This window comes from Mus caroli, unplaced genomic scaffold, assembly GCF_978045245.1.
Source record: "Mus caroli unplaced genomic scaffold, Mus_caroli_1 scaffold_18, whole genome shotgun sequence".
In the NCBI taxonomy this organism is placed as follows: Eukaryota; Metazoa; Chordata; class Mammalia; order Rodentia; family Muridae; genus Mus; species Mus caroli.
The window spans coordinates 59985645-60011908 of record NW_028227273.1 but is presented as its reverse complement, the minus strand read 5'-3'; the positions used below and the strand labels follow the sequence as shown (position 1 = coordinate 60011908).

General features: G+C 46.2%; 2 protein-coding genes across 3 annotated transcripts; both read left to right on the top strand.

Moving 5' to 3' along the window:
• Window positions 1-845: 845 nt before the first annotated feature.
• Window positions 846-6293, top strand: Cd320 (CD320 molecule). 2 transcript variants are annotated; one of them, XM_021149293.3, is made up of 5 exons: window positions 846-1052; window positions 3765-3890; window positions 5033-5263; window positions 5556-5717; window positions 5826-6293. In XM_021149293.3, exons 1-5 carry the CDS (start codon window positions 932-934, stop codon window positions 5966-5968), a joined length of 783 nt encoding a protein of 260 aa, XP_021004952.1. In that variant the 5' UTR covers window positions 846-931; the 3' UTR covers window positions 5969-6293. The 2 variants fall into 2 exon arrangements, with proteins under 2 accessions (XP_021004952.1, XP_021004953.1); XM_021149294.3 differs by lacking the exon at window positions 846-1052 and adding an exon at window positions 1147-1392.
• An 18383-nt stretch (window positions 6294-24676) lies between these two features.
• On the top strand, window positions 24677-24901 carry LOC115029725 (small integral membrane protein 40-like; the record flags this gene model as incomplete). Its single annotated transcript, XM_029471080.1, has 1 exon — window positions 24677-24901. A coding segment is annotated over one exon (225 nt), but the record flags the coding sequence as incomplete, so codon positions are not given.
• Between the last annotated feature and the right edge of the window lie 1363 nt (window positions 24902-26264).

The following is a 26264-nucleotide window of genomic DNA, read 5'->3' as shown; positions in this document are numbered from 1 at the left end:
TGTCGTGTCAATCTACCAGGCCCATGTTATAATAAATGTTTCTCAAGTGTGTGAGAACCAAGGGGATGGTCAGTCCAGAGCCAGTAACTGTTCACTCATTTGATCATTCCATCATTCCCTCACTATTTTCACCATCCATCAAAGGAAACCAACATCCTGGTTCGCCTGCAGCTGGCATTCTAGGGGGCAATCAAGACAATAAAGCTAAAATAAGTAAAATCCTTAGGTGGCACAAAGGAGGGACCTGTTGGGGAGTGTTCACAGGGTGTGGCTGCCATATTCATTGGGACCATTGGGCAGTGATATTTGCAGTAGGCTACATGTGAAGTTTAGGTCAAAATTGCTAAGTTCATTTATATCCCTAGAAGGTTTTTATTTTTATTTTATTTTTTTCCTTGGTTTTTTGAGACAGGGTTTCTCTATGTAGCCCTGGCTGTCCTGGAACTCACTCTGTAGACCAGGCTGGCCTTGAACTCAGAAATCTGCCTGCCTCTGCCTCCCGAGTGCTGGGATTAAAGGCGTGCGCCACCACTGTTCAGCAGAAGTTTATTATTTCAAGTTACTGTGGTCCTGGGGATTAAACCTAGAGCCTCCTGATTACTAGGCAAGTGCCCTACGACTGAACTACTCCCCGAATTCCTGTTTTTATTCTGAGGTAGGGTCTCCTTTAATAGCCTAGGTTGGCTTTGTTCTTCCTCAGCCTGTAGAATATCTGGGAGTTACAGGCCTAGGTCACCAAACCCATTAGATTTTACTGCTAGGAAGAAGCCAGGAGGAGCCCTAAAATCTAAGTACCCTTGTATTCGGGTACTTACGGTCGCAGGCTTGCTTGCGCCACTCCCCCTGCCTTTGTGTGCGCGTGCGCGAGAATCAGCGCGTCCTTCTGACTGAGCTGCTGCGGCTGGAGCGGAGCAGTTCGGCAAGCTGTTGGATGGCGCGGGGCGGAGCTGGGCGGGCAGTGGCCCTGGGCCTGGTGCTGCGGCTCCTCTTTGGTCTCAGAACAGGCCTAGAGGCCGCTCCGGCTCCGGCCCATACCCCGGTCCAAGTCTCCGGTGAGTGAACCCCCGTTCCTACACCGCTTTTGATCCCGCCTCCACGCGCTGGCATCGCCTCACTATTGGCTGCGCCGCCCATCGGTCGTTGACACTCCCCCAGCACGCGTGTTTGGCTTTAGCGTGGGTAGAGTGGAGAGAATCGGCCCTCTGTGCCTGCAGAGGGGACCGCCACATGGGTGCCTTCTCCTATGTTCTGCCCAGCTTCCTCCCTTATTCCTGCGCTGTCCCTAAGTCACCTCCAAGCCGTCCTTCAGCTCAATGTGGGCTGGAAGGCTTTTGTTTCTGATTTTGACCTCTCACCACGCAGGGCTGGTCACCCGGTACCTTCTTGCAGCAGGTATGCCTTCCTGAAACCTTCAGCCCTGAGGCTGCAGTTCTGTGGCTGTTCTTTCAGCACCCAGAGCTTCTGTTTTTCCTTGTATTCCTGCCTCAGAGAATGGAAGGAAGAGCCCTGGAGTGTATTTCCCCTGTGAACCCCAATCTTGTCAGACACCTGTCCCGGGCAGGACGAGGAGGTCCTGATTGTGACCACTGGCCACTACTGACCATCCACTCTGTATGAGAATAGGTCTTCATTGTTTCAAGGTTTTTTTGGTTTGTTTGTTTTTGTTTCTGTTTTTAGGTTTTTATTATGTTTTGATTTTTTTTTTTTCCAGACAGGGTCTCACTTTCTAGCTCTGGCTGTCTGCAACTTGCTATATAGACCAGGCTGGGCTTGAACTCCTAGAGATCCACCTCCTAAGTACTGGGATTAAAGGCAGGCACTAGTTCCCATTTTTTTGAGACAGGGACTCACTATATAACACAGGCTGGACTGGAGTTTTCAACTTGTGCCTTAGGCTCCCCAGCACAGGGATTATTAGGTATGGACCATTTTATTTGGCTGTTTATGGATCTGTACCCATAAACTACCCCTCCTCCCACTTTTGGCTGTTTTGTAGCTCCAAGCAGTCTTCTTGTTCCAGCATCCCAGGAGCTGGACTTACTATTGAGCAACATTATGTCTGGCCTTAGTATTCCTCCTTTACAGATGAGGACATAGACTGGGAGGAGAAATCATGGGTCATCCTGACTCCTGTCTGATTAATTGCCCCCAAAAGGTATAGGGTCTCCTCTGCTCTGGGCCCATTCCAAGAAAATACAGAGTCAGGAAGAGAAGGTCTGAGTTGGCAGGACTGTGAGTTATTAGGCATGGAGAGGAAGGAGGCTTTGCTGGGAGGCAGGGGTGGTGGCCAAGGCTTGTTCTCAGTTCTTCAGCTCTCTGGAGCTCCTGAACTGTGTGGTATGCAGGTATAATTGTGTTTGACTACAAGGAGAGGAAGGGAGGGGTGTTGGAGGCTCTGGCTCTGTGTGTGAGGTGGGAAGCTCAAAAGGCTCCCTCCTGTCTCTTCATTCCTTCCTGCTGGTCCAAATACCAGGTCTCTTCACTGCCTCCCCTCTTGATCAGCAAACAGCCCCGGCTTCCCCGGAAAGGCTTAGGTTTTATCTGGGTCAATGTGGACCCTCACATGACTTGTTCACACACTGTCAGGCACTGGACAGGGCCATGAGGCCACGTCCCTGACTTTCACTGAGTGTTCAGTCAATAGGAATATGGATGTTACTAGGTAGGGACTGTTATTTGTGGGAGGCAGAGCTTCCTGGGGAACATGAGACACTGCCCAAGATATAAACTAAGATCTGAAAGCTGCAGAAGAGTCACACCTATAGAGTGGAAGGACAAGGTGGGCTGTGGCTGGGGTATAGCTCAGTGGTAGAATGTTTGCTTGATGTGCAAAACGGTCTAGACTCCTCTTCCTCTGAATACAGAGTGGAAGAAGGGCCCTTGGGTTGTGGAAGGCACGTGCAAAGGCCCTGTGGTGAAATCAAGTCAGGTCTCTTAGATAACTACGAGGAGGAGGCCAGGATACAGGGGTTTGATGGAGAAGGGAAGGATTTAGACTTGGATGTGAGAGGACCTGGGTCCCAGGGGATAGTGGGTGATCAAAGTAGATAAGAGTGTGATATTCTGGCCTGGTGGAGTTTCGGTACTAGGGATCTAGTTCAGAGGTGACATATTTAGGTCAAGCTGAGTGTTTTCACCTGGGAAGAACTTAGGAGATGAGGGAATAGGTCTTGGCGACTGCACATGATCACCATGCTTTAAGTCAGGGTCTTCCTATATAACCTTAACTGGCCTGGAACACAGGGTCCTACTGCCTCCAACCTCCTGCATACATATACCATGCCTGACTTTTGAGCAGATTTACTACCCAGGCTCTCAGTTTCCCCTTTGCTAAGCAGGTGGGTTAGACTAGGTCCCACTGACCTTGATCACGAGTCTCTTGCAGAGCATGTTGGGGAACAGCTCCTCTCCGAGCCTGTTTAAACTATGGAGCTTGGTGGTCTCCAGTGTAGACTTTGCGGCCATTTGGAGCATTTGGAGCCTAATAGTCTCAAGGGTCAGTAAGACCTGGGTTTGATTCCTGACTTTTGTCACGAGCTCTGTGTGATCATAGTGTTTCAGAAGACTGGAGACTAGCAGCATTCATGAAGTGCCAGGGCCCCAAACACAGGGCTCTGTAGAGGGTGGCTACCAATATAGTTTCTTTACCCTTTCTTTACATTGCTTATCTCTAGCTGATTGCAGCTCATAACTATCCTCTTGAAAGATATTCTAGATTTGGATCCCCCAACCCTCCCAAGGCCTCATTTATGTTCATTTCTCAGGCTCTAGAGCTGACTCCTGCCCGACAGACACCTTCCAGTGTCTTACCAGTGGCTATTGTGTGCCCCTTTCCTGGCGCTGCGATGGGGACCGGGACTGCTCTGATGGCAGTGACGAGGAAGAGTGTAGTAAGTGGCCATTCCTGGAGAGGGGCTTGAGAATGGGTGTTTAGACTGCCAGGTATGGAGATTAGGGGGTTAGGGAAAGGCTGGTTGTAGGGCTGGATAAGCAGGGCAAGGTGGAGTCTGTGGGTCTGGACTGTTGGGATTGCTTTACATCCAGCGCTCTAGAGACAGAGGTAGGCAGGCTTACGGGCAGGGTGAGCAGGTAAAGGAGGAACCTGATGGGAAGCTGAGGGATTGGTAGGTGGAATTGACAGGTGTAGCACAGAGACTTTCCATAGGGCAAGCCTTTACACCAGAGTTATTTTATTTTATTTAGTGTGTGTCTGGGTATGGGTGTGTGCAGGAGTGTTTGCCAGCATGTCTGTGTGTATGTAGGGCTGGAGCTTGACACTGGTGTTGTCCTTTGTTGCTCTACACCTTACTTTTGAGACCATCTTTCACTAAAATTGACAATCCCCCAGCATGCGCCTTTGGATTTAATGTGGGGAGAGTGGAGAGAATCAGCTAGAATGGCTTGCTCAAGAGAGCCCCGGGATCCAGCCATGTGTACTCTTAATTAGCCTTGTGGTTAGAGATGTGCCCTGCTGCACCCGGCCTTTACTAGGTACTGGGATCAAACTCATTCAACATGTTTGTACTACAAGCACTTGGCCCTCTGAGTTATCTCCTCAGCTCTGAGGAAGCTGCTTTTATAAATTTATTTTGTATGTCCCAGGATGGCCTGAAAGTCTCTATATCAGTCAGGTTGGCTTCATACTCACAGAGATCTACCTGCCTTTGCCTCCCAAGTGGTGGGATTAAAGTAGCTAAAGTAACGAGATGCTTTTAGTTTAGTTTACTACTTGTGGGAGAAGTTAGGATTTAGAGTGGATTGGGTAACCAGAGCACTGGGATTTTTTCTTTGTGTGTGTGTGTGTGTGTGTGTGTGTGTGTGTGTGTGTGTGTGTGTATGAGAGAGAGAGAAAGAGAGAGATAGAGATAGAGATAGGGTTTTTTTTACATATTCATAGCTGTCTTAGAACTCACTATGTAGACTAGGCTTGCCTCCTCTTCCAAGTGCTGGGATTAAAGGTGTGCACCACCATGCCTGGCATACTGCATTTTCTTGCATGGATGTTTTGAATCTGATTGACTCTATGTTTCAGGCATTGAGTCATGTGCTCAGAATGGGCAGTGCCAACCACAGTCTGCCCTTCCTTGCTCCTGTGACAACATCAGTGGTTGCTCTGTTGTCTCTGACAAGAACCTCAACTGCAGCCGCCCACCCTGTCAGGAGAGTGAGCTGCGTTGCATACTGGATGATGTCTGTATTCCACACACGTGGCGCTGTGATGGCCACCCAGACTGTCCTGACTCCAGTGATGAGCTCAGCTGTGGTTTGTGTCCTGGGATCTTGGTATACCTGTGTGGGTGGGGAAGGCTGACAGTTATTTAAGGACATTTGTTTCCTTCCCATGGGTGACTAGTTTGAGGATGTAAACACATGCATCCTCCCAGGCCTTCATCCCTGTGCTGGTGGACAGGACATCACCAGGATTAGTGATTTCCCACCAACTTTACTCTGTCTTAGAGCAGGATGAATTCTAAGAGTTGGGTACTGGAAACCTTGTGTACCATACTGCTAAGCCTTGGGTGCCCCTCATCTACTGATGCCTGGGCTTGTTGCAGACACTGACACAGAAATTGACAAGATATTCCAGGAGGAGAATGCCACAACTACAAGGATTTCTACGACCGTGGAGAATGAGACCTCTTTCAGGAATGTAACATTTACCTCTGCTGGGGACTCATCCCGAAACCCAAGTGCCTATGGGGTTATTGCAGCTGCTGGTAAGATAGGGCTTTCCCATGTGAGGAGCTTGGGGCTCTCCACTTAGTAGTCTGTGATAGTTCCTACCCTCCTTATCCTACTCCTGACCATCTGTCTGTCCCCCACAGGGGTGTTGAGTGCCATCCTGGTTTCGGCCACCCTTCTCATATTGCTACGCCTCCGAGGTCAGGGTTATCTGCCCCCACCAGGGCTGTTGGTGGCTGTGAAGGAGTCGCTGCTGCTGTCAGAAAGGAAAACCTCTCTGATCTGAGGACACATGGTTACCACCTGGCCCTGAGTGCAGTCAGACTGGGACAGAGGAGCAGTGGAACATGCAAGGAGCTTCTGGCTTCTCAGCTTTGAGACCTGGGCTCTTTGGAGCACAGAGAACTTTGATTTTTAAGCTTCTACAGATACGGTCCTAGAGGCTGGGGTCCTCAGACACTCCCTTTGTATGTGGTGAGCTTGGCTGGAAAATTGCCATAGCCAGGACTGAGGGGCTGGCCCCAGGATGCTCTCAAGAAATGGGGCTACTGTGGTTTAGACACTCCTGCTGCTCACATTGATGGGTGGCTATTAAAGTTTCTTCACCCCTCTGTCTGCCTCTAGCCTGTTTCCCTTGGCCTGGGCAGCCTACGGTCTCTGCTGGATCTCCTTCTACCTTTTAAAAGGGAGTCTCCAGCCAAGAGGTCTGTGTCCTGCACATTTCCTCCTATACTCACTTTTGTAAAGTGAGGCTGAGTGTTGAGTCCACACTCAACATTAACAGGGGCTTAATAGGAGAAGAGACCTTAAGTACTGTTTCCTTATTGGGCATTCCTTTGTCATGGCTTCTTCAGTGACATGGAAGCTGGGCTAACCTGATTTGAACTTGGCTATCCCCTGTATTTTCAGGGCTATCATCTCAGCAGTTGGGAAGGGGAGATAGGAGAATTAGAAGTAATAGGCTTGATGTACATACCTGTAATTCTAGCACTGGGGAGGTTGAGGCATGAAGAGCTGGAGTTCAAGGACTGTCTGGGCTATTCAGGGAGACCTTATTTCCTTTCTTCCCCAGATGCAGTTGGTTGATGTTTTATGAGACAGTTCTGTTCTAGGCTGACAGGTTGTTTACTGTCTAGCAATGAGTTAGCCCTGGGAGGTAGGGAAGGGCTGTCCCCATGTCATAACTGAAGTCCAAGATCCCTGAACATGGACATACAGAAAACAAGAAAATATTGTTAGTACAGCTTGACTTCTGAGTAACAAGGCCAGAGCTCTTCCCAGACTCTCAAATTCCTAAGTAAAGTGGTGGGAACTGTTAGAATGCCTCCAACAGGCAGAGGAGAGACCTTCCTGGTATCTCTGTAGCTCCTAGTAACCTCAAGGCCCATGATGAGTATTGAAGCTCTGAGGCTATGCAAGTAAGAGGACCTGAATTCAGATCCCCAATACCCATATAGGAAGTTGGATTTGCCTATGATTTTATTACTGAGGGTGGGTATGAGCACAGGAAGATCCCGGGACTTGCTGGCTAGATAGTGTAGCCTTAAGAGCTTAGGATTCAGTGAGAAACCTTGTTTCAAAAAATAAAGGGGAGGGACTGGGGATATGTCTCAGTGATTAAAACACCTGTTGCATAAGCATGGAAACATAATTTGTATCCCCAAAACCCATGTAAATGCTGGATGAGTGTGTGTGGAGGCCTGCCTATAATTCCAGCCTCAGGAAACTGAGGCAGGATACTGACTGGTGGAAGAACAATCCAGAATGATTGCTGTCATCAACCTCAGGTATCCACATGCACATGATTGCATGAACATGCATGTGGACCCTCAAATATATGCCTGCACCCAGGTGTACACACACACACACACACCACACATAAATACAAGCTTTCACCCACCCCAGCACACACATACAAATCTCAACAAAAAGAATTCCTGGAGCTCTGATGCCTGGTAGGCAGTTACTTGGTCACTGCTAATGTGATGCTGGGTGCAAAAGGCAGGAGTGTATACCAGGAGGGCTTTCTCAAGGTGGGAACTGCTTTGTTTTTGTGATTCTACCCCCGCCCAATCCTTTACAAGGGAAGCTGGATGAAGCAGTTTGGATTTGAGCTGTGTGTTATGGCTGGGTTTTTGAAATAGCAGTTGATGCTTCAGCCAGGATGGGGAGCGCTGGCTGATGGTAGAGCCTTTTGGAGGTAGGTGGGGAACAAGGTTTTCCTTGGCTCTGTAGACTGACACTTGAGTACTCATCTTGACCAACAGAGTGTTGTGGGTGTGTGTGCTGGGGGTGGGGGAGGTGAGAGGGAAGGAGAGAGGGGAGAAGAGGGAGAGCCACAGTAGGCCATTTCTGGTTGGGTAAAAAGCTATTCTCTAACCTCAGCTTTAAGACAAAGATTTTCGACTGCAGACCATCTTGGACCACATAGAACCTATCTATTCATCCACCCATTCTTTGTCCATCCATCCATCCATCCATCCATCCATCCATCCATCTGAAATTTGGAAGATGATCTTTTAGGCTAGTTAGGGATAAACAGTTTTTACTTATAACTATGGACTATGCCTGTCCACCACAGGCCATAGTGGGCCAGGATTGTACCAGGAGTCCATGCTGGGCTATAAACTTACCTGTTACCTGTGCACCCATCTGGGATCTGGAGTTATCTGGAGTGTTTGGGTTCTTATTGGGGGAAACTACCACGTACTTGGCGGTTCTAAACAATCTGCTGTCATGTTCTTTTTAACAGCGTGTCACTATGTAGTACAGGCTAGCCTCAAACTCCTTGCCTCTCTGGCTCAGTTTCCCCAGTGTTGGAGTTACTGTTGTGTTCCACCACACCTGGGCTGTGGTTCTGCAATGTGTGGTTGTCCCGGGTGGTTCCATCTTTTATCTGTATGCGAGAGTTGGACTCTTTCATGTGCCTACTGGACTTAACTAGTTGTGGATTTTCTTAATATTGGGAGTCCCAAGGTACAAAGCAGAGGTTGCCCAGTTAGGATCTCTTACTTGGAAGCAGATCTTATGTAACCCATGGTGGTCTTGAACTCCCTATAGCTGAGAATGACTTTTGTACTATTATTTCTGATTGCCTCCCCTTCCCCAGTGCTAGAATTATAGGTATATACCACCATGCCTGGCTTTATGGGGTGCTAGGGATGGAACCCAAGGCTTTGTGTATGCCAAGTGTAAACATACAGCCAGGTGTGGTTGCTCATTTTTGTAATTCTGTGTATTACAAGTGGTGAGATTACATGAGTAGAATGAAGTAGGATTACCTCAAGTTCAATATAGATTCTATTTTGTGTATTGCAGACTCTGTACCGGCTGACCTGTATTTCTAGCCATTACCTTTTTTTCTCTTTTACTATTTATACTTAGGGTAAAGGGTATCCTACTTTGGTAAACAGGAAGGGTTCCTAGGCAACCAGAGTACCATTCCTAACCTAGTCATGTTGTGCAGTCCATGTGGACCCTGTGTGCACTCAGGTTTGGGCATGTGGTGTGAGTGAAGGCTGTAAGTGGTCTTAGGTAGCCAGGACTGGGTTTGAAAGATGCGGAGGGCAAGGAGGGCTGTTGAGGATCTATGTCCTGTTTTGACCGGTATTTCCTTTCTTTGTTGAAGAAGAAAATTCATGTAACTTAAAATTAACCAGTAACTGTTTCAAAGCTCACAGTCTAGTGGCATTTAGCATATTCACAGTATTGTGAGGTCACTACCTCATATCTCATTCTAGTTTTGAGAGACTTTCATCATCCTAAAGAAACCCCAATCCCATGGGACTTGTTGGTGCACTTCTGTGATCCCAGCACTTGGCAAGAAGAGGCTGGGGAATCCCAAGTTTGAGTTTAGCCTGGGCTATCTATATACACCCTGTTTCCTCAGCACAATAGCAGTCACTAGCGCCACCAAAAAGTAAGAAATCCTGTTCCTGTAACTCCTGAGAGGCTCTGCCAGTGCCTGACAATACAGAAGTGGATGCTCACAGCTATCCATTGGACTGAGCACAGGGTCTCCAATGGAGGAGCAAGAGAAAGGACACAAGGAGCTGAAGGGGTTTGCAAACCCATAGGAGGAACAACAATATGAACCAACCAGACACCCCACCCCCAGAGCTCCCAGGGACTAAACCGCCAACCAAAGGGTACACATGGAGGGACCCAAGGCTCCAGCCGCATATGTAGCAGAGGACATCAATGAGAGGAGAGGCCCTTGGTCTTGTGAAGGCTCGATGCCCCAGTATAGGGGAATGCCAGGACAGGGAAGTAGGAGTGGATGGGTTAGTGAGCAGGGGAAGGGGGTTGGGATAGGGGGCTTTTCAGAGGGGAAATGAGGAAAGGGGATAAAATTTGCAATGTAAATAAAGAAAACATCTAATTTAAAAATAAAAAAGAAGGGGGGAAAAAAACCTGTTCCCAGGGCTAGAGAGATGGCTCAGCAGTTAAGAACAGTCTTAACTGCACTTTCAGAGGTCCTGAGTTCAAATCCCAGCAACCACATGATGGCTCACAACCATTTGTAATGAGATTCGATGCCCTCTTCTGGTGTGTCTGAAGACAGCTACAGTGTACTTAGATATAATGAGAGAGAGAGAGAGAGAGAGAGAGAAAGAAGAAGAGGAGGAGGAAGGAAGGAAGAAGAAAGAAAGAAAGAAAGAAAGAAAGAAAGAAAGAAAGAAAGAAAAAGAAAAGAAGGAAAGAAAGAGAACTCCTGTTCCCTCATTAGCAATTACTTCCCACCCTAGAGAGAGAGAGAGAGAGAAGAAAAAGAAGGAGGAGGAGGGAAGGAAGGAAGAAAGAAAAGAAAGAAGAAAAGAAAAGAAGGAAAGAAAGAGAAGAACTCCTGTTCCCTCATTAGCAATTACTTCCCACCCTAGAGAGAGAGAGAGAGAAGAAAAAGAAGGAGTAGGAGGGAAGGAAGGAAGGAAGGAAGAAAGAAAAGAAAGAAGAAAAGAAAAGAAGGAAAGAAAGAGAAGAACTCCTGTTCCCTCATCAGCAGTTACTTCCCACCCCTTTTCTTCTCCAGCTCCCTCCCCACTCCACAGTGCAGCTCATCTCTTTCCAGCTCTAGGGATCTCCCTGATCTGGAGTTTTCATACAAATAGATGTACAAGTCTCTCTCCTCCCCTCCCCCTCCCCCACAAAGGTTCTCTGCATATGCATGATTTATATGTTTATTGTGTATTTGCATGCCATGGTGGCTATGTGTAGATCAAAGGACAACTTGGTTCTCCTTTTTCAATATTCGGATCCTAATTCAGGTTTCTAGGCTTGGAAGCAGCACCTGTACCTGATGATCCTTTTTTTTTTTTTTTTTTTTGGTCCGGATTTCATATCACAGTGTAGCTTTGAATCACTGTAGCTAAGGATTGCTTGAATTCCTGGTCCCTCTTGCCTCTTATCCTTTGAATGCTGAGATTAAAGCCATGCAGAACCACACCTGAAGTGATTTTTTTGCTTTTGCCCTTTTTCTTTTTAAAATTTTATTATTTTATGTGTATGAATACACTGTATCGTAGCTGCAGACACATCAGAAGAGGATGTCGGATCCCTTTATAGATGATTGTGAGCCAACATGTGGTTGCTGGGATTTGAACTCAGGACCCCTGGAAGAGCAGTCAGTGCTTTTAACCACTGAGCCATCTCTCCAGCCCTGTTTTCTTTCTTTCTTTTTTTTTTTTTAAAGATTTATTTTATTATATATAAGTACACTGTAGCTGTCTTCAGACACTCCAGAAGAGGGCACCAGATCTCGTTGTGGATGGTTGTGAGCCACCATGTGGTTGCTGGGACTTGAACTCTGGACCTTCGGAAGAGCAGTCGGGTGCTCTTACCCACTGAGCCATCTCACCAGCCCCCTTTTTTTTAATTTAATTTTTTTTTTTTAGATAAAGTCACATACTGTATCTCCAAATGGCTTTGCTTCACTGTAATCTGCTTTCAACCTGGGGTAATCTTCCTGCCTCATCTTTCCAAGAGCACATATTACTGTACATAGTGTTTTCATGCTTCATTGAGCTGCAGTATATGCCAGCGTTTTGTTTTACAGTTCAGCAGTATCCCATCATGTAGGCTAATCACCTATTGTTTATTCAGTTTTAAGTTGCTAGGAGGTAGGGCTACTTCCATTCCCTGTGTTCATTTTTACAGGTGGTAGAAATTAAATTACATGGACCACGTAGTATCTGAGTTGTGTGTATGTAGGGACCTGAAGGGGTTTGCAGCCCATAGGAGGAACAACAATATGAACTAACCAGTACCTCCAGAGCTCCCTGGGATTAAACCACCAACCAAAGAAAACACATGGTGGGACTCATGGCTCTAGCTGCATATGTAACAGATGATGGCCTAAGTCATCATCAATGGGATGAGAGGACCTTGGTCCTGTGAAGGCTCCATGCCCCAGTGTGGGGGAATGCCAGGGCTAGGAAGCTGGAATGGGTGGGTTGGTGAACAGGGGGAGGGAGGAGGGGATAGGGGGTTTTCAGAGGGGAAACTAGGAAAGGAAATAACATTCAAAATGTAAATAAACTATCAAATAAAAAGGAAAGAAAAAAAAAAGAAATACATGAGAACACAGGTAAACAGCTAGAAGCCCTTAAAGGGGAAACACAAAAATCCCTTAAAGAATTACAGGAAGACACAAACAGGTAAAAGAGATGAACAAAATCCAAAATCTGAAAATGGAAATAGAAACAATAAAGAAAACACAAAAGGAGACAACCCTGAAGTTAGAAAACGTAGGAAAGAGATCAGGAGTCATAGATGCAAGCATCACCAACAGAATATAAGAGATAGAAGAGAGAATCTCAGGTTCAGAAGATACCATAGAAAACATTGACACAACAGTCAAAGAAAATGCAAAAAGCTCCTAACCTAAAACACCCAGGAAATCTAGGACACAATGAGAAGACAAACCCTAAGGATAATAGGTATAGAAGAGAGCGAAGATTACCAACTCAAAGGGCCAATAAATATCTTCAACAAAATTATAGAAGAAAACTTCCCTAACCTAAAGAAAGAGATGCCCATGAACATACAAGAAGCCTACAGAACTGGACCAGAAAAGAAATTCCTCCTGTCACATAATATTCAAAATACCAATTGCACTGAACAAGGAAAGAATATTAAAAGCAGTAAGGGAAAAAGGTCAGGTAAAATATAAAGGCAGGCCTATTAGAATTACACCAGACTTCTCACCAGAGACTATGAAAGCCAGAAGATCCTGGGCAGATCTCATACAGACCCTGTTGTGATCTCCTGTCTACTTTCATAGCTTCTACCAACACTAAGCCATATAAATATGTATTTATGTATACATACATACAAGCAAAACTAACCCTTCTTCTTCAACTTCCACCATCTTACCAAGGCAAGGAAAAACAATTCCTCCTTCTCTTCTAGATGGTTGCCACCAACAGAAAAGTATAAAGATGCAACCTCCAGCCCTCACAGTTAGATTTCAAATGTGAAATTCACGCGGTGTAATATAAGCCATGCTTAAAATTTAACAAAGTGACTTTATTCATAACTACAAGGAAATTAGAACAATAAAAATTAGATATATACGTGTAGATACATACATGTATACATATATAAGATGGTTTTGCAGTGTATATATGCATTTAAAATGTATACATATATAAGACATATACATATGTATATGTTTGGTTCTTTACCAAGTGAGGCAAGTGATTTTTGTCTGAGTTTGAGTTACTTTGCTTAATTTTGTTGAGAACAATAGTGAGTTCTCTTGCACATTTCATGGTTTCCTTTTTTCTTTATAGCTGAGTAAAATCCATTGTGCTTTACACCCCTAATTTTTGCTTGCTTTCTTATTGATAGATGCTGTGTTTTACTATATAGCCCAGGCTATCGTGGAATTTGCTATGTAGACTAGGCTGGCCTTAAACTTACAGAGATGTGCAGGCTTCAGCTTCCTGAGTGCTGCAATTAAAAGCTAATTGCCGGGGGCTGGTGAGATGGCTCAGTGGGTAAGAGCACCGACTGCTCTTCCAGAGGTCCAGAGTTCAAATCCCAGCAACCACATGGTGGCTCACAACCATCCGTAACGAGATCTGACTCCCTCTTCTGGAGTGTCTGAAGACAGCTACAGTGTACTTACATATAATAAATAAATAAATAAATCTTTAAAAAAAAAAGCTAATTGCCACCATGCTCCATCTAATTTTTATTGTTCTAATTTCAGTTTGTTTGTTTTCGAGACAGGGTTTCTCTGTATAGCCCTGGCTGTCCTGGAACTCACTCTGTAGACCAGGCTGGCCTCAAACTCAGAAATTCGCCTGCCTCTGCCTCCAGAGTTCTGGGATTGAAGGTGTGAGCCACAAAATAAGCTGAATGAAAATTGCTAAATAATTGTTAAATAACAAAATTAACAAAAGATAACTGAAAGACCCACAACGTGAGGACTCCCCCACGTTCTGACTCAGGAGAGGTGACACCCCAAATCACCCACAAGAAACGGTCTTGCTGCAAACTGCAAGAGGATTTTTATTCAAGAGTGCTCTTGGGCCCACGGTCATACACCACGCTGGGGTAGAGGACCATGGCGCCCCAAGTAGCTGGATAAGGGGGTATTTAAAGGGAGAAACCACAACTCAAGGAAGTGGGGAGGGCGTTGTTGGAAAATCCCAAAGATACCAGTTAAGAGTCACAAGGAAGTGTAAAGTCACAAGTGTCACAAGGAATACCTGGTAATTGTTCAGGTTATCTCTCAAGACAGTTTCTGCTGGGCATGGTGGCGCACGCATTTAATCCCAGCACTTAGGAGGCAGAGGCAGGCGGATCTCTGAGTTCAAGGCCAGCCTGGTCTAGAGTGAGTTCCAGGACAGCTGGGCTACACAGAGAAAAAAGGAGTGCTCTTGCCTAGGGCCAGGCTCTTAGCTGCTATCCCGCCACTGCAGCCACATCATCACTTTAAAAGACAGTTTCTAAGAGCCCCTAACAATAGCACATTTTTTGAATTAACACTCTTTGAACCCAGGAAGGGGGTGGGTGGAGGAATGTCGCTGTCTGTTTTATGATTAGCATACCTTGGAGCATTGAGTCACAGAGGTCACATTCTCAAGCCTGGGCCTAAGGCCTAGAATTTTGCTTTTATGTTATACTTTTTCAATAACCAATTGTTTTGTATAGTTAAAATATACAGAGGTAGCAGGGCGTGTTAGCACATACCTTTAATCTCAGCACTCGGGAGGCAGAGGCAGGTGAATTTCTGAGTTTGAGGCCAGCCTGGTCTACAAAGTGAATTCCAGGACAGCCAGGGCTATACAGAAAAACCCTGTCTCAAAAAACCACCCCCCCCCAAAAAAGTAAAATATACAGAGGTAGAGCTAGTTAATAAAAGTTAGGGGATTTACGATGGCATTGTCATCCAGAGGACAATTTTGAGGTCCTCAGCACACATAAATTCTGCTTCCTCTCTGTCCAGCTTCTACTCTCCTTATGATGGGAAGATCTACTTGCAGCCACGGGCTATCAATTCAATTTTTTAGCATTACTTTCTCAACAACCTGATAGTTTTTCCAGTATTAAGGTCCTATGCTCATTATGAGCCGAACAAGGACAGCAACACACATGCTAAGTAAGACCACAAGTCTTGAATCCCACACAAAAATCTATGGGCCACTAAGATGCTCACTGCAGATGGAAAGCCCTCCCCAGGGAAGAGCACACCCATTGTTTATCCAATACCAGTTAATCACCCCTGAAAACATACATTATACAGACTGAACAGGTTATACTTAGAAATATACATATGTGCGTGTAACAATACCTAATGGGAAAGAGGTCATAAATTGGAAAGACAGTAGGGAGGAAAGGAAAGGGAGAAATAATGTAATTATAATCTGAAAAATAATTTGAATTAGATAGATGTGCTTCCAATCCTGACCTTTGAGGTAGGATGACACATGTCCTTTATCCAGATCCTGAGGCAGGAAGACACACCTTTAACCTAGGCCACAACTTCAGTTGAAAGTCTATGTAAGGAAATGGAAGGAGGAAGCCTTTGCTCTTTGCCTGCTCTCCTTTGCCTTGCTAGCAAGTCCTTTCCTTTCCTGACATTACAGCCTAATTCTTCAGGGTTTCAAGTGCACACTGAAATAGTGTGAACACTGAAAACCAGCTGAGACATCCTGCCTTGTGGACTGAGCAACTACTAGATTCTTGGACTTTCTGTGCCTAGCCAGTCACTGTTGGATTAGTTGGACTGCAGCCTGTCAGTCTTCCTTCCAATAAATCCTCTTTCTGTCTATATCGACAGATTATAAAAGTTGTTACTCTAGAGAACTCTGGCTTATACACCAGAATCCTCCCAATTCTGGAACTTCCACAGTGAGAACTATGGGTTGTGGTCCTGTGGCCTTTGGCAATCTAGGTGTACAAAAGGTCCTGAGTTAGAACCAGAGCCTTAAGATGGAGGAAGGGAGGGAGGGAGGGAGGAGAGACCAGTACCATTGGCCTGTTTTGTTTTGTTTTTTTTTTTTAAACAATTGATATTTATTAGATAATAATAATGCATAGAAAGTACAAGAAAACAGTTTAAACATTTTCCCAAAGATAAATGAGAAGATAAATCTTCTTCACACACACTATACATATAATCATACACATTAAAAAATGGAACTGGTTACAAAAATGAATTTTGTGATACTCTTTGAATTTTCTTCTTTTTTTTTGATTTTTAATATTTTTATTACATATTTTCCTCAATTACATTTCCAATGCTATCCCAAAAGTCCCCCATAGCGCCCCCCACTTCCCTACCCACCCATTCCCATTCTTTTGGCCCTGGCATTCCCCTATATTGGGGCATATAAAGTTTGCATGTCCAATGGGCCTCTCTTTTATTGATGGCCGACTAGGCCATCTTTCGATACATATGCAGCTAGATACAAGAGCTCCGGGGTTCTGGTTAGTACATCATGTTGTTCCAACAATAGGGTTGCAGATCCCTTTAGCTCCTTGGGTACTTTCTCTAGCTTCTCCATTGGGAGCCCTGTGATACATCCAATAGCTGACTGTGAACATCCACTCCTGTGTTTGCTAGGCCCCGGCATCGTCTCACAAGAGACAGCTATATTTGGGTCCTTTCAGCAAAATCTTGCTAGTGTATGCAATGGTGTCAGCGTTTAGAAGCTGATTATGGGCTTTTTTTTTTTTTTTAAAGATTTATTTATTTTTTATTATATATAAGTACACTGTATTGTAGCTGTCTTCAGACACTCCAGAAGAGGGAGTCAGATCTCATTATGGATGGTTGTGAGCCACCATGTGGTTGCTGGGATTTGAACTTCGGACCTTCGGAAGAGCAGTCGGGTGCTCTTACCCACTGAGCCATCTCACCAGCCCGGCCTGTTTTCTTTGTATTGAGCGATGAAGCACAATATAGGTAACTTGCTCTGACACATGTATGGCCGGATGGGTGGACAGATGAGCAATAGACACATATGCAGTTGTGTGACCTGATAAATTCTTAACTCCTGGGCCAGGGCTGAAGGTGGTAGATTCTGTTTTACTTGATAGAATGATCTCACCACATCTCCTAACAAGCTACCAATTAATCTAGTACTGGAGAGAGAGACTCATGCCTGACCACTGTGGCTGTGAGGGGCGGACTCCAGCACACCACCCTGCACTGCTGGGTACTACTGTGGGTTTTCTGTAGTTCTTAAATTTCTCCAAAATATTTTTTTCTGTTTTTGATTTTGAAACAGGGTTTTACTTGGTGGCCTAGGCTTAGCCAGGAAGTTACTTATGTAGCCCAGGGTGGTCTTGAATTAACAGCAATCATTCAGATTGAATCTATAGTCAGGAAGCAGAGAGAGGTGAAAAAATGTTAAGAAAATCATAAGCTAGTGGCCATTATGCAGTTGTTGGGTCGTAAGACGACTTCCTACATCCTGCTTCTTTCAATAGCCTGCTTCTCTTGAGAGCATTGGAGACCAAAGGCATACTAAGAAAGCATCTTTTCATATCAGAGCTGAAATACAGTAACAAAGCATTGGAGGCAAAATAGTATGAACTTGGTATCACAAAACAACCAAATCTCAGAAGTGCTAATATGGGTGGAGTTCTCAGGCCCGCCAAACACTGCTAACTCTCATCATCACTCTAAGCAATGGCCACTGCGAAGCAGAAGGCTCCCACAGCGCTCTTCAAGTTCTTCAAGGCTTTCAGATTCACAAGAAGATGAAGTCATATCCACAGGCATAGGAGTTAAACCAATGTAACGACCAAGTTCCAACACACAGCAAAACCAGGACATTTTAGATGAATATAGATTTAATTTACACATTTGCTTAAATGTGTAAGTTCCCAAAAAATATCAATCACATGGCCGTTTTACACTTGACGAGGTCTGCATGCAGCAGCTCATCTAGAGCATTCCTGATAGTTTCAACACAAACTTCTCCTCGCTGGGGTTTTTTTTGAAGTAAGATTCCACACATTTTCGAATTCTTCTTCAGAGAGCTTGACTCCAATGTTAGTTAATATATCTGAAATCTAGAAACAATGAATTTAAGTCCAGACTAAGATTTATGTTTTTGATTTTGTATTTTAAAAAGTAAGTACGTAAAATAAAATATATATTTAAAAAAAGCCTTTTAACATTTAATATGACAGTCACTGGTCCTCCACAAAAATACATGTGTTCACATATGCATATGTGCCCATACATATGAAATTAGTAGATATCAAAGTTGTAGTACTTTTCAGGCATCGTGGGAGTGCATTCCTGTAGCTCCAGCACTTGGAAGGCTAAAGCAGGAATGTTGAAGTTCAAAGCCAGCCTGGGCTACATAGTGAATCTGAGATAAGCCTGTGCTGTAGAGTGAGACCTTTTCTCATTCTTATTTATTTTTATTATTAAATACAAAACAAAGGTGTGAAGGTGCTGGCTGCCAAGACCTTAATTTGATTCTCTAAGCCCACATAATGGAAGGAGAGAACCAACTCCCTCAAGGTGTCCTCTGACCTCCACACATACTCAGGTGTCCTCTGACCTCCACACATACTCAGGTGTCCTCTGACATCCACACATACTCAGGTGTCCTCTGACCTCCACACATACTCAGGTGTCCTCTGACCTCCACACATACTCAGGTGTCCTCTGACCTCCACACATACTCAGGTGTCCTCTAACCTCCACACATACTCAGGTGTCCTCTGACATCCACACATACTCAGGTGTCCTCTGACATCCACACATACTCAGGTGTCCTCTGACATCCACACATACTCAGGTGTCCTCTGACCTCCACACATACTCAGGTGTCCTCTGACCTCCACACATACTCTGGTGTCCTCTGACCTCCACACATACTCAGGTGTCCTCTGACATCCACACATACTCAGGTGTCCTCTGACATCCACACATACTCAGGTGTCCTCTGACATCCACACATACTCAGGTGTCCTCTGACCTCCACACATACTCAGGTGTCCTCTGACATCCACACATACTCAGGTGTCCTCTGACATCCACACATACTCAGGTGTCCTCTGACATCCACACATACTCAGGTGTCCTCTGACATCCACACATACTCAGGTGTCCTCTGACATCCACACATACTCAGGTGTCCTCTGACCTCCACACATACTCAGGTGTCCTCTGACCTCCACACATACTCAGGTGTCCTCTGACATCCACACATACTCAGGTGTCCTCTGACCTCCACACATACTCAGGTGTCCTCTGACCTCCACACATACTCAGGTGTCCTCTGACCTCCACACATACTCAGGTGTCCTCTGACCTCCACACATACTCAGGTGTCCTCTGACCTCCACACATACTCAGGTGTCCTCTGACATCCACACATACTCAGGTGTCCTCTGACCTCCACACATACTCAGGTGTCCTCTGACCTCCACACATACTCAGGTGTCCTCTGACCTCCACACATACTCAGGTGTCCTCTGACCTCCACACATACTCAGGTGTCCTCTGACCTCCACACATACTCAGGTGTCCTCTGACCTCCACACATACTCAGGTGTCCTCTGACATCCACACATACTCAGGCATACATGAAATACACAGGCCCATGTGCACACGCACACACACATAAATAAATTATATTTTTTAAAATGTAACTCCCAAAATAAAAATTCAGTAAATGTAAGTAAAGAAAAGCAGGTGGACATGGTCATCTGTGCTTGTCATTGTCATCTGTGCTGTCATCACTTGGGAGACAGAGAGAGGCAGAAAGATGCTCTTGAGTTGAAGGCCTACCTGGCCTACATAGTGAGACCCTGTTTGAAGGGGGAAAGAATTATATAATATACTGAGGGAAGAAAAAGAAAAAAAACTTCAAAGCACATTACAACCAAACTGAATATTCGGGCTGGAGAGACGGCTCATCGGTTAAGAGCACTGACTGCCCTTCCAGAGGTCCTGAATTCAATTTCCAGTAACCACATGGTGGCTCACAACCATCTATAATGGGATCTGATGCCCTCTTCTGGAGTGTCTCAAGACAGCTACAGTGTACTCACATACATAAAATAATTAAATAAATCTAAAAATTTAAATAAATAAGAATCTTATATTCAAGGACCCCTATACAAGCCATAATTCTGAAAAGTCACAACTGAAAGTCATGGCCTGGGGCTGGGGCTAAGGCTGGGGCTCAGCTCAAAAAGCTCTTGCCTACCATGCACAAACCCTGGATTCGATCTCCAGCACCACAAGTGCCAGGCACATACCTGCACTCAGGAGGTGGAGGTGAGAGGATCAGAAGTTCAAAACCAGCCTCAGCTATGCAGCTGATTCAGAGGCTGGCCTGGATTACACAAGATGATAATAAAATTGATGTTGATGTGGCCAGGCGTGGTGGTGCATGCCTTTAATCCCAGCACTTGGGAGGCAGAGGCAGGTGAATTTCTGAGTTCAAGGCCAGCCTGGTCTACAGGGTGAGTTCCAGGACAACCAGGGCTACACAGAGAAACCCTGTCTCAAAAAGAAAAAAAAATTGATGATGATTATGATGATAAATATTGTGCATTGGATTAAAAAATATGTAAAGATAAATAAATAAATAATAAAAAACAGTATGTAATCCCTGAACTCAGTAGGAGGAATCAAGAGGATCATGACTTCACATTCAGTCTGGGCTACCTAGCAAAGCTCAGTCTCAAAACAAAACAAGTCAATAAGACACTAGTCAAGTATGTTTGTTCGTGCCTGCAATCCCAATGCTTTGGGAAGCGAGACAGAAAAACCACCAAGCCCTGTAGGCCAGGCTGGGCTGCATAGTGACTACCAGGCCAGAGCAGGGTAAGCAGCAAATGCCATCTTGAAAAAAAACGAAATAAAAGACAACAGCAACAATGGTGGTCACGAAAATAATAGTGATCATTGCCAAGTGCAAGGTTTGAGGTGATCTCTACCTCTTCCTTTGACCTGGTCTTGAAGAAGTCTCTCTCAAATACACCTTTCTGGGAGAAGATGGATGGGTGTGGCAGAGAGTAAGCGTTGCCTTCATCACCGTAGTTATTCACGTCACTGACGCGACGAATCCGGGGAGCAGAGATGTCAGATGGAATGGTTGGAACACCAAATGTGGGGTAACCTAGGTCATCAATGAGGGAGACAAAAACATCCTGAACCCCAGCTGTAGAACAGCAGCAATCAGTCACACTTGGCCACAGACCCCTTGAAATGTAGCTAGCCTAAACAACAATGTGCTTGCATAAAATCCAAAGACTGCATAAAAAGAAGAGTGTAGCCAAGCACAGCAGGATTCACCTTGGTTCCAAGGACATAAGGGGCTGAGGCAAGAGAAGAATACTTGAACACAGAAGTCCAAGTAGAGCTTAGGAAAGCATTCAACATTCTCATCTATGACTGTCTCAGTTTTATTAATATAGAACTGCTTTTGAACTTGGGCCATCGTCAAGAGGTCAGTCAAACTTACCTGTGAGACCTCAGAGTGCTTACAATACACAGTTAAACATAAGGCCTTGAGAAACTCTAGAGTCAGATGCAGAGAGCAATTAGGAACGCTGCAAGAACACACTAGGGCCAGGCGTGGTGGCGCACGCCTTTAATCCCAGCACTCGGGAGGCAGAGGCAGGCGGATTTCTGAGTTCGAGGCCAGCCTGGTCTACAAAATGAGTTCCAGGACAGCCAGGGCTACACAGAGAAACCCTGTCTCGAAAAACCAAAAAAAAAAAAAAAAAAAAAAAGAACACACTAGGAACATTGCCCTTCCAGACGTGCTGCAGACGAGGGATGAGGCATGCTTACACATCGAGGGGACAGCTCCAACCACAGCGCTGATCTCAGAAGACGTTTTGTCTTATACTGGTGAGAAACTCTGTCACCTGATGTCTGGATTGTCCGGACAGTCTCTTCTGAACTTCCTGGTTCTTTGGGGACAATGTCTTCAGGATTTATCAGGAGACTTGGTTCAGCTTCTCCCATGCTAGTCTCAGTAACGTTTTCACAGTCTGGTTTTTTACCTTTAAGAAAAACCCGAAGGAGGAGACAAGAAAGCACGGGAAGATGTCAGTTCTTGGTGCCTGATGCTCTGTAACAAGCTGGATTATTTGTTTCAGTAGGTAAAGGCACTGGCCACTTGCCACCAAGCCTGACAACCTAAATTACAGCCCTGGGAGGCACATGGTAGAAGAAATGAACTGACTCCCTCAAATTATTCTCTGACCTTCACATGCACGCCATGACATGTTCAGCTCCATACACGCACACACACACTAATAACAGCAATAATAGTGATAATGGTAATAAATGCAATGGTTTTTAAAGATGAATTTCCTTTGTAGCGTATTCCTAACAGTGGAACTGAGCACTCACTAAGCAGGTTCCCAGAGCCAATACTCCACTGTGGAACAGCAAGCTCGGGCCAATGTCAGATGTGACCCCAATATGGCCTCACATCTCTTTCTGCTGCTCCATTTACTTTCTACCACAGAAATCTTTCCAGTCTGAGAACCAAAACTAGAGAACTCTTTTTTTTCTTTCAATGCCACAGTAGAACCCAGAACCTCATGAAAGCTAGACACCTGCTCCACCGCTCAACTGACTCCTCTGTTCTCTCTTTAACTCAAGCATAACCTCCAGTTCGCTTGAACTGCACTGACTTCCCTAAGACTAAGCCCTAGGTGGAGATGAAAGACACAGTTGGAATCAAAATTCCACACATGAGCTGAGAAGATGGCTCAGTAAAGGTACCTGCTCCCAAGCCTAATGACATGCTAGAGAGACTTGACTGCTGTATGTTGTCCTCTGATCTCCACAGATGTGCTGTGACACACATTGTGAGCACACACACACACAGAGTAAGTGTTAAAAAGAAATTACTTTTTAGATTTGTTTTTATGGGTTTGGGGAGCTTTGTAATTTTGCGGAGGTTGTCAATGTTTTTGTTGGTTTAGTTGGTTTGTTTGGTTTGGTTTTGTGCCTATGTATGTGTCTGGACATCAGATGTGTGACTGGTGCTGTCAGAAAACAAAAGCGGCATCAGATCCCCCGGAACTGAAGTTCCAGATGGTTGTGAGCCACCAAGTGGATGCTGGGAATCCTGGGTCCTCTTCATGAGCAACACCACCAAACTATCTTTCCAACCGCAATATGAAAAAGATATTAGGGAGCCGGGCGTGGTGGCGCACGCCTTTAATCCCAGCACTCGGGAGGCAGAGGCAGGTGGATTTCTGAGTTCGAGGCCAGCCTGGTCTACAAAGTGAGTGCCAGGACAGCCAGGGCTACACAGAGAAACCCTGTCTCGAAAAACCAAAAAAAAAAAAAGAAAAAGATATTAGGAAGGCAGAGTATGCCCCATCCAGAGAAGAGATAAGAACATACTGTGAGCTGACCCCCCCCCACCCCACCCCCCCGCTTCTCTAAGTAACTTCCTACAAATTAGTGTGCAAAGAAAAGCCCAGGCTGTGGGTGGCTCAGCGGAAGCATGTGGTGCCCTCAGCATCTGAGACCAAGCCCACCGCCAAAGGGTGAGAAAAATGTGAGGTAGAGGTGAAATAGCAGAGTCACTTCAGGAAGCTAAGACTTCCCTTCAACACGCTAGCTATTCCACAGACACCACTTGAGGGCGCTGTGTTTTCACAGCCAGAGAAGAATGCTGGGTAATGCCCGCAGGGGTTGGAGCAGAGCGCTCCAAGGAACTGTACCCAACGGATCTACAATATGGAGGCCTGCTTGCCCCCTCCTCTCTCTCTCTTGCTCTTTCCTCTTGCTCCCCCTTCCCCCTTTCTTTCTCTATTCCCCTCCCCTTCTCCCTCCACGTGCTCATGGCCAGCCTCTTCTCTCTCTCTCTCCTCTCCCCTTCTCTCTCTGTCTCTCTCCTCTCTCAACTCCCCTCCCCATGCCCTAAATAAACTCTATTCTATACTATACTGTCTATTGTCTATTGTATGGCTTGGTCCCTCAGGGAGAAGGGATGCCTCAGTATTAGCCCACAGAGACACCCCCTCCCCCCACATAGTTTACTGTACTTCCACCAAACATATTCCTTTTCTCATCAGGGTTTCTCGTGTAGCCCTGGTTGTCCTGGAACTCACTCTGTAGACACAGGCTGTCCTCGAACTCAGAAATCCACCTGCCTCTGCATCCCAAGTGCTGGGATTAAAGGCGTTCGCCACTGCCCGGCTCTCATCTTTTTATAAAACACACCACTCAGTGACCCTTGATCCTCCTGCCTCAGCATCCTGAAGGTTGGGAATTCAAGCATGTGCCTCTCAGCCTGGCTAGGTTTTATTCTGTCTCCCATTCTGAAGACCACCGGAGGAAATCTGACCTGCTTGGGCTAAGTGATGCTTCCCCCCCCCCCCCCGCCCCCATTTAGAAGCCCTACCCCAAGTCCTGTTGTTAAAGCTGCTGGCTCCCTCTCTGTCAGGAGAGGCCCCAAACTGACCCTTGGCCAATGAGACCAGGAATGTCTGTCCATTCAAATTAAGGTCCCTATAACGGCTGGGTTGTCTGTTTAAAGAGGAAGAGGGCAGCGTGGAGGGGGACGTGTTCCTAGCATTTGCCCAGGGTCCCATTCCTCCTCCGGGGCCCGTGTGGCAGGCTTTGGACAAGATCTTCCTCGCCTTTCTGACGCTGCTGATGCTGGAGGCTGCTTACAAACTGCTGTGGCCCCTGCCATGGGCCAAGTTTCGGGACTGGCTCCTGAGGACCCCTGAGGAGGAGGCAGCTCTGGAACTCTGAGCATCTTCATAGACCACCTGTCCTTGCTACTGAGGTGAGAAAGGAGATGTTAGCGAGGTCGGGGTGGAAGACATAGTTAAGGCCAACGCTCTGAGATTATCTTTGTTTATCTGCGTTTCTGTTTGTGGTTATGTGCACCTACATATGAGTTCAGGTGCCCGCGGAAGCTAGAGGGTGTTGGATCCCTAGGGGCTGGGGTTATAGAAGGTGTTAGTCACCTGAAGTGGGTACTGGGAACCAGACTCAAGTCTGCAACACACACACACACACCTTTATATACATGCTGTATATAAATGTAATTTTAGAATGAGAACTAACTGGAGACTGGGAAGGCAGTGAGATCAGAGGTGGGTCTTACCTTTTTGATGGTACCCAAGTACAGCAGCCCATCAGTCCATCTGAGCGCCGGGAGGGGGAGTGTGAGAGGGGGGGTGCGTGCAGGCAGAGGCCAGGAGGTCCCTGGGCCCAGCCCCTCTGTCTTGGCGACTCTGGGGATGTATGACGCAGCAGCCAAAGCAGCAGCAGCGGCAGGAGGTGACAGGAGGAGGGAGGAGAGTGGAGGGTGGGGAGCACCACAGGGAGAAGACAGAGGGATGGGTAGGCAGCACCTCCCTCACCTCCAGCGGGCCTGGAGGGTGCTGCGCTGTTGGGGGTGCGGCCCGTCAGGGAGGATGAGGAAATCCCTGCAGCCCCTTGTTCGGATAGAAGGCTTGCTCTGAGGGCAGCTTAAGTAACTTTTTTGGCAGCTAGCTTGCAGGCCCCGCCCCATGCCACATCCGTTACCTCCCCATTCCTGCTTCATGTCATCCAGCCCTTCTGCGCACGCGAAACCCCGCTTGCGCGCCGCATCTGGGCACACAGCCACTCCTCTGGCTGCTGGTGTAGCTGTGCTCCTCCAGGGAGGGAAAGGACAAGGGGCTATTTGGAACTAGTACTGAGTTGGTGACGCACCCACACCAGCCAATAGGCAGCACAGAACCATGGTTCGAACAGGGCAGGGAAAGGAAGAGATTGTGGAGTGCACTGGCACTCACACCAGACAAGAGCATTCCCGTTCTGGGCTGAGGCAGTCCTAAGAAATTGTTAAGAGGGCCCAGTTCGGGCAGCTATGGGCACAATTCCCTGTGCTGAAGGGTAAAGAAGAGGCATCAGGACGGCAAAGTGTGCCCCACCAAGTGAAAGCCCATAGCCTCACTCTGCAAACACATCACAATGGACATTTCTACGCGCTTACGGTATTTACTTACAATATCTTCCTTTGGCAGCTAAAACCGTTAATAAAACCGTTGAGAGCTGTAACAAGGGCCGGGCTGGGAAGCTGGCTGGGCGGTTAAGAGCACTGACTGATTTTGTAGAGGACCCA

Bases quoted from the DNA above. Each gene is read 5' to 3' on its own strand.
- Cd320 (XM_021149293.3), top strand. From the start codon at position 932: ATGGCGCGGGGCGGAGCTGGGCGGGCAGTGGCCCTGGGCCTGGTGCTG. The intron at 3,891-5,032 runs GTAAGTGGCCAT...TCTATGTTTCAG, and splicing joins CAGTGACGAGGAAGAGTGTA to GCATTGAGTCATGTGCTCAG. The intron at 5,264-5,555 runs GTTTGTGTCCTG...GGCTTGTTGCAG, and splicing joins CAGTGATGAGCTCAGCTGTG to ACACTGACACAGAAATTGAC.